At 46.4% G+C, this 13,314-nt stretch overlaps 1 protein-coding gene across 3 annotated transcripts in view; it reads left to right on the forward strand.

The window, feature by feature from the left end:
• CRAMP1 (cramped chromatin regulator homolog 1) overlaps positions 1–13,314 on the forward strand; it is a 135,300-nt gene that overhangs the window by 69,828 nt on the left and 52,158 nt on the right. For all 3 annotated transcript variants that reach the window (XM_043494346.1, XM_038419742.2, XM_038419743.2), the window contains 2 exons: positions 413–536; positions 2,319–2,400. In XM_043494346.1, the coding sequence (XP_043350281.1) occupies positions 413–536; positions 2,319–2,400 (206 nt within the window). The remainder of the gene's footprint in view (positions 1–412; positions 537–2,318; positions 2,401–13,314) is intronic.

The following is a 13,314-nucleotide window of genomic DNA, read 5'->3' on the forward strand; positions in this document are numbered from 1 at the left end:
ATGAACAGCAGTATGTTGCTTAGTATTGAACATTTCAGATCTTCTTTACTCTTTCCACCTCAATACAAAGCACGCTTTCATCAGCGAGCAATATTAAATGCAATTTAAAGATCTGAACAATTACACTTGTCAGTTCCCAGCCATCTGTGTTTTGACATAGCACTGCTTAATCACCTGTCAGCTCTAGTGCAATTGCAGTGTCCAAAGATAACATTGGTGCATCAGAACTGGAGGTAATCTGAGGAAGTGGGCTCCACTGGTGAATTTGAGCTGCCCAAATACTCTTACGATGCTTTCCCCACATACAGTTTTTAATTCATCTGACTGAACATCTAGCTACATTTCTGACCAAATTGCACGTGTCAGGAACACGTGTCCGCTTTGACCCATTGTTTTGCTCTCCTTCCTTTAGGCATTAGTGATGAGGAGGATCAGAAGCCAGTGCGTCTTCCTCTGAGGGTCCCTGTGGAGTTACAGCCACGAAATAATCATGCATGGGCTCGGGTGCAGAGCCTGGCCCAGAACCCACGGCTGAGGTAACCAAGGGCAAGATGGATGTTGTATGTTGAGAATGAAAGGAGAAAATGCACGCGTGTGGTACAGGGCACCTTTCCAACTTCATTCCCTCCTGAGTTGAGGATTTGTCCTCTCCTGGTGCCTGTAGCATTTTATCTGCTAACAGGGCTGCAAAGAGTTAAATCAAAATACTTTCTAATCACCAGTCCAGGACCAGCATGTTTAAATTTGCTGATCCTGACAGCATTTGTGCTTGTCTGCCAAAATGCTTGACTCTAGTGCAGTGGTTCTCAAACTTTTCAGGAGTCTGGTTTGTCTTGTGTATCCCTGAGTCTCACCTCACTTAAAAACTACTTGCTTATAAAATCAGACATAAAAATGAAAAAAGAAAAGGAGTACTTGTGGCACCTTAGAGACTAACAAATTTATTAGAGCATAAGCTTTCGTGAGCTACAGCTCACTTCAGATGAAGTGAGCTGTAGCTCACGAAAGCTTATGCTCTAATAAATTTGTTAGTCTCTAAGGTGCCACAAGTACTCCTTTTCTTTTTGCGAATACAGACTAACATGGCTGCTACTCTGAAACCTATAAAAATGAAAGTGTCACAGCACACTATTACTGAAAAATGGCTTACTTTCTCATTTTGTCTGTATGAAATTTTAGTTTGTACAACAGGCTACATAAAAAGCTAGTGCTTTTTTTGTAGCCTGTTGTAAAATTAGACAAATATCTAGATCAGTTGATGTACTCCCTGGATGACCTCTGCATACCCCCAGGGGTATTCATACCCCTGGTTGAGAACCACCTCTCTAATGGGTCATGTGATATCAGACTTTAAAATGTCATTCTGATTACCATTCTGCTTTAAATCCCCTTATTTTGGTTCACGTATGACTTTACCAGTTTCTCTCCTGAACTGCTGAAGTTAGATAGCATAGATACACAAAGCATTAATAAGCGTTGAGGGGATCTAGGTGGATCATTGGCTTGTGGCACTAGCTCTAGTTAAGATGTATTGGATTTAGTGTGTTGAGAGGGAGGGCAAAATAGCAGTTGAAATGATAGGTTTCTGTGATTCTGGACATGGCAATTACTACATACTGATGAAAAGCAGCTTTCTAGATTTCTGGGGATATACAATGTTCTTTTGGGAGTTCATGATATCACACTAATGCTGTCCAGCACTTTCGTAGCACTAGTCCAGGACTGAGTGTAACAAGTCCTGGACCTTGGTCAGTGTAATTTTCATTTCTTCAATGAAAAATTCAGAAACAATAACAAAATGCCATAAGGTGGCCGGGGGGAGAGGTTAGTATTTTAGGGTAGGATTTATCCTCCTATCCTGTGATAGAGGCCAGACATTTTGAGGACAAGGGGAGAAAGAAAACAAAAATTTTATCCTCCCTACCATGCTTGGTATTGTAGTTTCGTGTTCTACTTGCTAAGAGTTATAGCTAACATTCCCCTCCTCTTCTCTTTCCTCCAGGAGAAACTGAGAGCCCAAGTCACCTCTGCAATACATATCTGAGAGAATTTTGAGGTTACTCACAAGTTATTATGAGTTTCCTACATGTTAGTGTTGTGCATTATAATTGCCTCCTGTTTCTCATGGGGGTTACAGTAAGACAGGTGTAGGTGCAAGGATAACTCTGCATAGTGTGTACATTGCTGCAGTCTCTGCTCCTAGTTTACACTGTGCCAGACCAATTTCTCTCCTTGGTTTCTGTTTTGGGAGCAGGTTGTGCTTTGAGTTTCTGCTGACTGAGTTCTCAGTTCTCTCACATTGTTTATCTCCTGTGCAGAATGATAGTGGAGTTACATCGGAAGGTATCCAGCCTCATTGAGTTCCTGAAACAGAAGTGGGCTCTCCATGAAGTGCGCATTGTATCCTTTTCCTGTTTATAGCAAAACTCTTAGTCTGCTTTGTGTACCGTGTTCAGGGCAATTCCCTCACTATTCTAACCTCACTGTTTTCTCACACACACAAATCTCCATTAAAGGAACACTAGCCCCCTGTTTACTAAAGGTAAGGTGCTAATATATCAGAGCTGGTGAAGTGAAGAAATCTCTAGTATGGAACCTAGAGGTATTCTCCCTTTCCTTCAGCTCTTCTATCCTGAATTCCCAGGAAAAATATATTTGATTTTTAAATGAAGCTCACCTCCCCCCACCTCTTCCTCCCAGTGGGCTCAGTCCAATTGCTCATGGATGGATGTTCACATTACAAAATCCATCATGATGATTGGCCCTTGGGTTGGGAGCCTCAGCAAAGAAGCAGAGGAGGACTGATCTAGCGACTTGCACTTAAAGATATTCTTTAAGTATGGTCTTGAGACTGTTAGTTGGACAGTAGGATGGAAGCTTGTACTGCTGCCGCCCTGGACAAATCTGTAAATTCTTTTTCAAGTAATGTCCCTATGAGTACTCCACTGTAGGTGTATCTGAGTCCCTAATCAGAGATTTTAGGTAGCAGTGTCTGTTCAGCCCACACATGTGTTCTTCCTCCCTTGTGGTCTGCCTCAAGTCTATCTGTCACTGTGCAAACCACCCCCAGTTCCTTCTCGACCACCTTTGGTCTCGAACAGAGCGAGCAGTTGTCTCTTCTTTCTCTGTGTCATTAGCATAAATAGTAGTAGTTTTAGTCCTCTTGTTTCCCTTAATAGCTAGAGGTGGGCAAACTACTGCCCATGGGCCACATCTGGCCCGTGGGACCATCCTGTCCGGTCTTTGAGCTCCTGGCTGGGAAGGCTCATCCCCAGCCCCTACCCTGCTGTTTCCCCCTCCCCTGCAGCGATGCCACTGTGCGGGCAGTGCTCTGGGCAGCGGGGCTGCGTGCTCTTGCAGGGCAAAGCATCTGGCTCCAGTCGGGTGGCGCAGCTCCAGACATGCTGCTCTGAGCGGCATGGTAAGGGGGCTAGGGCTGGGGGGGGGTTTGGATATGGGGCAGGGGGTCCCAGGGGGCAGTCAGGGAACAGGGAGTGGATGGATAGGGCAGAGGTTTGGGGGGGCAGGGGAGGAACGGGGAACCAGGATGATTGGATAGGGGGTGGGGTCCCGGGAGGGCCTGTCGGGGTGGGAGTGTGGATAGAGGTCAGGGCAGTCAGGGGACAGGGAGCGGGGGGGTTAGATAGGAGGTGGGATCCTGGGGGTGGTTGGGGCAGGGGTCGTCAGGGGACAAGGAGCGGTTGGGGGGTTAGATAGGGGGCAGGGGCCAGGCTGTTTGGGGGGTACAGTCTTCCCTACCAGCCTTCCATACAGTTTCGCACCTCGATATGGCCCTCAGGCCAAAAAGTTTGCTCACCCCTGGTTTAATCCCATTGAGATTTAAAAAAAAAAATAAAATAAAATAAAAATTATTTCATATTTCCTGCCTTTTCTGGGGGAATTCCCCCCCACCTAGGCATTTAGTAGTTTAGACTTTTTAACTTTTTTTTTTTTTTTTTAAGGGGGGGAAGGAAGCAGAACCAACTTTCTTCTGCATTCCTCACTTTTGCAGGGGATAGACCCACCCCCCGGGGGCATGCCTGGCTCTCCCAGTTTCAAGAGACTTCTCTACTGCAAGAAAGCAATCCTGGTAACATATAGGCACTCTTACTATTTAAAGTGTCTGGAAGAAGCGCATATCCCATAAAAGTGCACCCTCTGTGAGCAGCTCAAGGTGAGGTCTTGAAAAAACCAGGAGTTGAAGTTAAAACTCCTCCTAAGGAGAGTGAATTTCAGCTGCCAGATGACTTGGGTGCCGGACCTTCTCCAGGACACAGATTGTCCCTGGAACGTTCAACTTCCAAGGGGGTAGAATCGTGCAAAAAATCAGAAGATTTCCTCCCATGAAAGCATGAGAAAAAGTGCTCCAAGCCCCCGAACAGTCTTTGGCCAGCCAGAGGGGTTCACCAGCACGCTCAGCCACCTCAGTACCAGGGCTCTGAAGCACAGTACCCAGAAGCATCAAGGTGCCTCTGCTATGAGATTAGCCACACCGTCTAGAGGTGCCGGGGCTCAAGCTCTGAGGCAGCGTACCACCCCCTAAGAAGAACAAAGTCCACACCACTTCTAAGGTAGTAGCACTGAGCAAAGCACCAGTACTCAGTGCAGCAAAACTCCCATCCCTAGAGTGTTCCACACATAAGCAACAGTCACTGACACTCCTATGCAGTGCCTAGTGAGTCAACGGTACCACAAGAGTTCCAGTACCCTAGAGACCTGGAGGTCACAGAAGAACCGCAATCCCCATTACTCTGTACCAGGACCCAGGTACCAAGCATATTCTAACGCCTGGAATCTCCTATGGCACCTTGCCATTTATTACCAACACCCTGGTCAGCACCACCTTTGCACAGTGACGAGTCTGACAGTGACCAAGAGGATGTTATTTCCCTGGTCTCTCACCATGGCATGCCGTCACAGTACTAGGGTCCTCCTCACCCTCATGCCAACCTGCAATTTTGGTACAGACCTCCTTGGGCATCCCCAATGGCCGTATTGGGATTCTTGGTGGGTGTCCAATGTCTCCCAGTAAGAGTCGGCCAGACAGTTTTGGGATCCAGAGCCCCTGAACTGGAGGAGGAGGAAACTTTTGAAGGACAGGAGGAAAGGGTTGAAAGGGAGACTACCCCTCTAACAAACTTCTCATCTTCACCAGATGAGTCTGTAATGCTTCCCCTCCATCACTAGCTGATGATTTTTAAGACTTTTCAAGATCTTACTAAGTGGGTGGCAGATGAGCTGCAAATTCCCCTACATTACAAGCTGGTGGATATTCTGCACACTTCCTCCTCCAGAATTACCCTCCCAATTAATGAGGCTCTTTTGGATGCTGCTAAAGTCATCTGGCAGACACCAGCCTCCATCGCCCCAACCTGCAAGAGAGCCAACAAAAAATATTATGTCCCTCCCAAAGAGGCAGAATTTGTTTCAAATCCTCAACCCAATTTAATCATTGTAGATGCAGTTAATGTATGCTGCAGGCAACATCACCCCAAGTCAACCTCATATGATCGAGTTTGGAAAAGGCTAGCTCTCCTTGGAAGGAAGGTGTATTTATCAGTGACATCGCAGTTCCAGGTCATGTATTACCAAGCTGTCATAGCCAAATATGATTTTGTTAATTATGGAAAACAGCGCATTCACTGAACATTTACCGGAGGTTCAAAAAGAGCAGTTTCAGGCCATTGTCAGAGCAGGCCAGTTAGTGGCCAGAACTGCACTGACAGCATTGGACATGGCAGATACAGCAGCCTGCTCGGTCTCCAAAGAAGTGATAATGAGGCAGGTTGCTCAAAGTAGTACAGACTATAGATGAGGATTTCCTGCACAAAGGGCCCAACTTCTTCGCTGATAAGACTGACACTTCTCTTCACATTCTGAAGGATTCCTGTGCCACGTTATGCTTCCTGGGAACCTATACTGTGGGATAAGAGGAGATATTGCTCTCAACCACACCACAGGTCACGACCTTCTCAGTACCCAACATCACAGCACAAGAGGCCCAGGGTACAAACATGGAAACAGTCAGCACCCCAATCTTCAACCTCTCAGACCCTCTTTTAAGCACTTTTGATGGGTTGGTCGAGGGCCCAAACAACTATGCCTTGTAACATCAGCTGTTATCTATGCACCCGTCACGTCCCTTTGGAAATTGCCTGTCCCTTTTTCACAGCAGGTGGGAGAGCATCACTTCCAGCAGATGAGCCTTGGAGTATTTTGAAGGGTTATGCCATTCCGTTCACGTCTCTCCCTCATTCCCACCCTCCTTCCCCATCCCTCTTCAGGGACCCTTCTTATGAGAATCTACTTTGCCAGGAGATGGAACATCTTTCATCTAACGGCCATAGAACCAGTCCCAGTGGAAGTCGGAGACAAGGGGTTTTACTCTCATCATTTCCTGATTCCCCAAGGTGAAGAGAGGTTGGAGGCCCATTCTAGATCTAATGACATTAAACATGAAGGTACAGAAGTTCAAGATGGTCATGCTAGCAGCTATTATTCCAGCTCTGAAACAAGGAGACTGATTTTCAGCCCTCAACCTACAAGATGCCTACTTCCACATCTCCATATGACCATCACACAGAAGATTCCTACAGTTTATCTTTGGGCAAGACCATTATCAGTACGGTGACTCGTTCGCACCCAGGGTATTCTCCAAAGTTCTCTGTCTTCATGGCGCACCTGTGAACATTGGGCATTATGATCTACCCATAGATAGATGACTACCTCCTCAGGGCCCCCTCATTCGAGAATGCCATACGCACCACTCGGATGACCTTGCATACATTTGCACAACTGGACTTACAGCTCGAAACCAGAAATCAACACTCACTCCAGTGCAGCAATTGGAGTTTATTGGAGCTGAACTCAATGTAGTGCAAGCGAGAGCATACCTACCACTGCACAGATTTACCATCCTTATGAACCTCATAGAGATAGTTTAGGCCAGCCCACAAACATTGGCCAGGACCTGCCTACAGTTGCTCAGTCATAAGGCAGCATTCATCTTTGTCATTCCACACGCCTGGTTTGTTTATGAGGTGTCTAAAGATGTGGCTCAAGTCTGCCTATTTCCTGAAAAAGGACAGACTAAGCAAACTGCTGTCAATGCCCTCTACTGTAAGACACTCTCTGGACTGGTGGAAAGACCCATCCAACATTTGAGCAGGTGTTCAATTCATACAACTGCCACTGATGCTGACCCTAATGATGGATGCCTCTATGATAGGCTGGGGAGCCCATCTACATAACCACAAGGTTTAGGGCATGTGGTCTCCTACAGAAGCAGCCCTCCATATCAATCTTTTGGAGTTAAGAGCCGTCAGGAATGCTTGTGCACGCTTTCTCCAATTCATCAAGAACACCCACACGAAAGTCATGAAGGACAATATAGCCTGTATGTTTTACATCAATCTCCATGGGGGTACCAGATCTCCCTCCTTCTGCACAGGAGCACTCAGACTTTGGAATAGGTGCATCCAACACAATGTGCCTATCTCAGCCATCTACCTACCTGGGATACAGAATGTGACAGCCAATAGAAGTTTTGACAGCCTATCACTACCATGAATAGGAACTGAACTCAGAAGTGCTTCACAACATATTTGCCCTTTGGGGAGCCCCGGCTACTTGGTGACTTATGGCTGTTTAATTTATCAATTTGTTCCAAAACCTCCTCTAATGATACCTCAATCTGGGACAATTCCTCAGATCTGTCACCTAAAAAAAGAATGGCTCAGGTTTTGAAATCTCCCTCACATCCTCAGCCATGAAGACGGATGTAAAGAATTAATTTAGTTTCTCTGCAATGGCCTTATCCCCCTTTAGTGCTCCTTTAGCACCTCGATCGTCCAGTGGCCCCACTGGTTGTTTAGCAGGCTTCTTGCTTCTGATGCACTTAAAAGAAGTAGACCAAGACGAAGTTAGGTATGGTTCCCTTACCTGGCACAGATGGCACTACGTTCTCTGGTTCCTCTTCAGCCCATTCCTCATCATCTTTTCCCCCAACTTGCAGATTCTCTGCCTCCAGGTTTGGCTCCTTCTTGGTTCCAGGATCTAGAGGTAGAATGCTCTGACAAAGTGAAAGACGTGCTACTACACAGCCGAAAATAGACCACTCTGTGTACTTACCTGCAGAAATTTAATCTATGCCAAATTTGGTGTCGTTCTAAGCAAATAGACCAAACATCTTCCTTCCTCTCTCTTCCCCTCTTCCCCCCCCCCATTTTAGACTACATTTTAGTCCTCAAAAAGTCAAAGGTCTTTCTCTGTTCCCTTAAGTGTATGTAGATTCCTTAAGGGTTTTAGAAATCTCTTTCCGCATGTGAGGCCACCTGCTCCAACTTGGGATCTTACTTTAATTCTCAGAGCCTTGAGTAGGCTTCCCTTTGAGCCTATGGTGACTTGCTGTCTTCATGGACAGGTGTAGGAGAAAGCATTTTAAATTGCCCTCAGCAAGATGAATAGGAGAAATATGATGCCACACCCACCATTCATTCTTTAAAGTCAAAGTAACACTGAGTTGACATCCCAAGTTTCTCCCTAAAGTAGCCTCCCCCTTTCATATGAATCAATAAATCCCTCTTCCTGTTTTATCCCTGAAACCACATTGTGACAACAGGGAGGCTGTGATAGAATCCCTGGGATACAACCTGAAACTGTGGAACCTCTGTGCCCCCTTAAATCTCCAGCCTAGTCTGTCTCTAAATGCTATGCCCGTGACAAGCAGCAAACCCCTCCAGGTGCTGTGATCACTCAGCACAATAGCATGTGAGGAGATACACCCAGCTAAATTGCATGAATGCTCTCAGAACCACTCATGAATTATACAGCGGCACCAGCAAATCACCCCAGCCTTGCACCCCAGAAATATACAGTCTTACACTGATCAAGACTCTTGAACAGTGCAAGCTCATTAATTAGTTCTACACTCCAACAAAGGGTGGTGGACTTGCAACAACCCTTGTTAACCTGAGTTGAGATTTCCCAAGCACTTCAACCAAAAACACACTGTTCTAGATAAATTATAAAACAGATGAAGTGAGTTGTAGCCCACGAAAGCTTATGCTCAAATAAATTTGTTAGTCTCTAAGGTGCCACAAGCACTCCTTTTCTTTTTGTGAATACAGACTAACACGGCTGCTACTCTGAAAACAGATTTAGTAACTATAGAAAAATAGATTTTAAGTAGCAGGCATAGAGATCAAAGTTGGTTACATAAGAAATAAAAATAAAATTTGCAGTCTAAATTCTATGGACTAAGCAAGATTTGAATCAAGAAGTTTTTCCACTCCCACTGGATGGTTCAGGCAGTTTTCAGTTCTTACTTCACAGGCAGAATTTCCTTCTTAGCCTGGAACCAATCTCCCAGTTCAAAGTCTTTGTATTCCAAATGATCTTCCAGGTGTTGAGATGGGGCAGGAGAGAGGCCAAATGGTGATGTCATCAATCCTCATTTATATTTTCTCTCTAGGTGCTAGAAAGAGCCTTGCTGTGACATGGGGTTTAGGTGGCCCCCATTGCATATGTGCCCTCTCTGACTAGTCTCTGGGAGAGTGGATTCTTCTTGATGGGCCATCAACACACGTCTGGCTGGTCCTGATATAAATCTGTCTTGTCAGTTGCCCCTTTGTTGCACTGAAAGGCTAGCTCTGGGCGTCTCCCAACCTCACAATCTATTTCAGTAACAAACCTATAGCAATACTTCATAACTTCACATGAAATGATAGTACATACAATTCAACACGATATTACTGTTCGAGAGATCAAGACTTTTTAAATGATACTTCACAAGGCATTCATTGTACAAAACGTATCTTAATCCTATCACAATGGTGAATATGGGGGTTCCAGGGTGCTATTTTGAGATTCAGAGTGTCAGAGGCAATTCTGCATACACTAGATGTTAGAAGAGCACTAGCTTTTTACTTGGACGGGACTAATGACTTCAGGTAGTCTAAGCTCTTCCTTTCATTTGCTGAAAGGTTCCAAAGATTCTGCAATACCGGCTCAAAAATTATCCAAATGGGTTTCTGGTTGAATTAATCACTGTTATCAGGGGCGCAACCTGTTGCCTCCCTCTGGAGTCTGTACACACTCCAAGAGATCAATCTCTACCTCGGACACATTCCTTAAAGATGTCCCTGTCTCCGAAATTTGCAGAGCAGCAATTTGGGCCTCTGCCCACACTTCCGTGATTGCACAGTGTTTCATGAGAGCCTCAGCCTCCCATTTCATCTTTTGGCTCCACCATATTCTCTGCCATAACAGTCTCCACTCTGAAACCCAGCCCCCTGGGGGGATACTGCTGTGAAATCGCCTACAGTGGAGCATCCGTGTTCCCTCTAATTTTTTTCCATCCGTGTGTGGAATAATTTTTGTTATGTGCATCAAATTATCGAGGTAATGTGCGGATGTGTGCCGCCAGTAGAAACAAAAGAACCTAATTTTTTTTTAAAGTTACCATAGCGATAATTACTTCAGTCAGGACAGGTTAGGCATTTTAGGACTCACTACACAAAGAACTCAAGTGGGCGTGAAACCGTTAAGAGGTAAATGGGTTGAGTCCACGCAGTCTGCCCAGAGGATTCAACCTGGCGGGTTCCGTCGGCCGGCCTGGGATGATGGATCCCCCTCGCCGCTCTCTGGGGGGTTGTTCAGAGGGGACCGCCGCTCGGACGGCCCTGGCCCCCATCGGGCACATTTCCACCGAGGTGATGCGCTGCATCCAGCTCTGGGTTGGTTGGGAAAGCCTGGCAGGCAGGTGGCTCACTGCTTCACGGCAGGGAGTGTTACAGCCCCCAGGCAGCAGCTCTTGCCGCATCCTGGGGCTGAGGGAGATGACCTCCAGCCTGTGGATGGTGTGAGTCCGGTAGTGGCCCCCAGCGCACCTGGACCAGGTCTTCTTGGAGTCACGTTGCTTGGGAATGCAACCCAAAGCTGGTGGTAAACTCCATCTAAGGCTAAATACTGGCACGAGACTGATAGTCAACAAGTACCGTAAGGGAAAGTTGAAAAGAACTTTGAAGAGAGTACTCAAAGAATGAAATTTAAGCGTAAGAGAGAAATAAAAATTGTGAAATGCATAGACCAGTCAAAAAGCTCAAACAACACTTTGAAAGCATACAATTATAGAGACTATATGTGCACTGCAGGAAGTATCAAGAAGTAACACCAACAATAATACAAGTATGTGTTTGGAGGTGAGTGTGAAAGACTCGTGTGTGTGCATGCATGCGCAAGACAGATATGCATTGCCCCTTTAAGTATGTTCACAGCCTGGCAGGACTCCCCAGTGGACTACAGCTGCCGTGGGGCATCCTTCAGGTATTCAGTACTGCTAACTCTCACGCTATATGGTGGTTTCCCTTAAAGTCTCAGTGTGTATACATGGGCACAGGAGGATGATATTCAGGAAGATGAAAAGGAGTACTTGTGGCACCTTAAAGACTAACAAATTTATTAGAGCATAAGCTTTCGTGAGCTACAGCTCACTTAATCGGATGCATTTGGTGGAACCAAATGCATCCGATGAAGTGAGCTGTAGCTCACGAAAGCTTATGCTCTAATAAATTTGTTAGTCTCTAAGGTGCCACAAGTACTCCTTTTCTTTTTGCGAATACAGACTAACACGGCTGCTACTCTGAAACCTGTCATTATTCAGGAAGATGTATGTATGTATGTATGTATGTATGTATGTACAGCATGTCCTTGAGTTCTGGGAGAAGTGGAATGGCTTCCTCCCATTCTTAGTCGGGGGACTAAAACTTAAAGTATCCGTACGCCCTAAATGTGGAGTCCTGTCTGTCAGCTCCAACATGGAGCTGCGTGCCGATAGAGAAGTCAGGCCATTGCCCCAGCCCCAGGCAACATGAATCCAGAGTGGGAGAATACATTTCCCAGACTGCATTCCTCACTGAAAGGGGCCCTTTTTTTCTTATTCTACAGAGGACCCAGCCCCCTTTCTCCACCAGAGGCAGCTCTGTGGAGGTTACGGTCATTCTAGTGTTTACACATCAATTTACACTATATTCACAATGGAAAAAGATAGAAACTCAGGGATTGCTTTAATTAAAGCGCAGAATTTCAGATGATGGCAAAATGGAGCCCCCATAAAATCCTGAGCACTACTGTTCCTTTTCAGCCATATGATTCAGCTGCTGTACATTGCCCTTTTAAGTAGATCTGCACTCAAAACAGACACAGCAGCAGCCACCGGCAAGCTCCCTCCATCCCATTCCTGAGCCCTGTCAGGTTCCCTTCCCCCCAGCCCAGCTCTGCAGAGATTGGGTACAGAGGTCGGGGGAGGGGCACACACTGACATCAGCACCCCCCTTCCCACCCTGCTCTGCATAGCAAGTAGGAGGCTTCGGGGAGCAGCTCCAAGGCAGAGGACAGGAGCAGCACAGCAGTGGGCGGAGGGACACTTGCAGTGCACAGCACTTGATAGCTTGCTGGACGGCCGACTGGCCACACAATTTAGAGGAAACCTAGCCCGTAGAGACACTACTTGAAGAAGAGGAGGAAGTTACTCATCTTGTGCAGCAACAATGGTTCTTTGAGATGTCTGTCTCTATAGGTGCTCCATAACCTATTGTCCTCCCCTCTACTTCGGAGTTTTCAATATGGCACTCTGTGGTAGAGAAGGAACTGGGGGTAGTTTGCCTGTGCAGCACAAGATAGTCATGAGGCAGACCACGTGGAAAGGAGAGTGCATGTACAGACCAAACTGACACTGCTACCTAAAATCTCTGATTAGGGGCGCAAGTATGCCTACAGTGGAGCCACCCATAGGGAGTCACATGTCAAAGAACCATTGCTATTGCATAAGGTGAGTAACTTTCTCTTGTACAAGCCTTGTAACAAGGTTCCCGGTCACTGCTAGTGCACCTCCTTATGTCTAGGTCTGGAGAAGTAACTCTCAGGGCATTGGATGACCCATTCTGTTCACTCTGCAATAGTCTTTTTTTTCTGGTAAGTTGGCTCTCCAGGTAGGTCCCCATTTAGACCACCCTTTCCGAGGTGACAAAGTCCAAGAGACCAATGTCCAAATGCCTTTTCTCGACAGTGTTCAACTCTAGCCTGGGGCTCAGTGCCACTATACCAGTGGTGTGAGGGAAATCCAGGCCCATCCACTACAGCCTAGGGACCTTATAACCAGCAGTCCAGGTCTGCTCAGTCCCAATCCCTGCGGCTGTTTTCCTGGGGAGTTTCCTACGCAGCCTCTCTTTCTTGCCTTTTTCTGGATTTACCCTGGGTTCCTACTTCACCCCCTCCTAGCCTCTTGCCAGACTCCTTGCTCCAGGATCTCAGGGC

The sequence above is a fragment of the Dermochelys coriacea genome, chromosome 10 (assembly GCF_009764565.3).
Source record: "Dermochelys coriacea isolate rDerCor1 chromosome 10, rDerCor1.pri.v4, whole genome shotgun sequence".
Taxonomy (NCBI): domain Eukaryota; kingdom Metazoa; phylum Chordata; order Testudines; family Dermochelyidae; genus Dermochelys; species Dermochelys coriacea.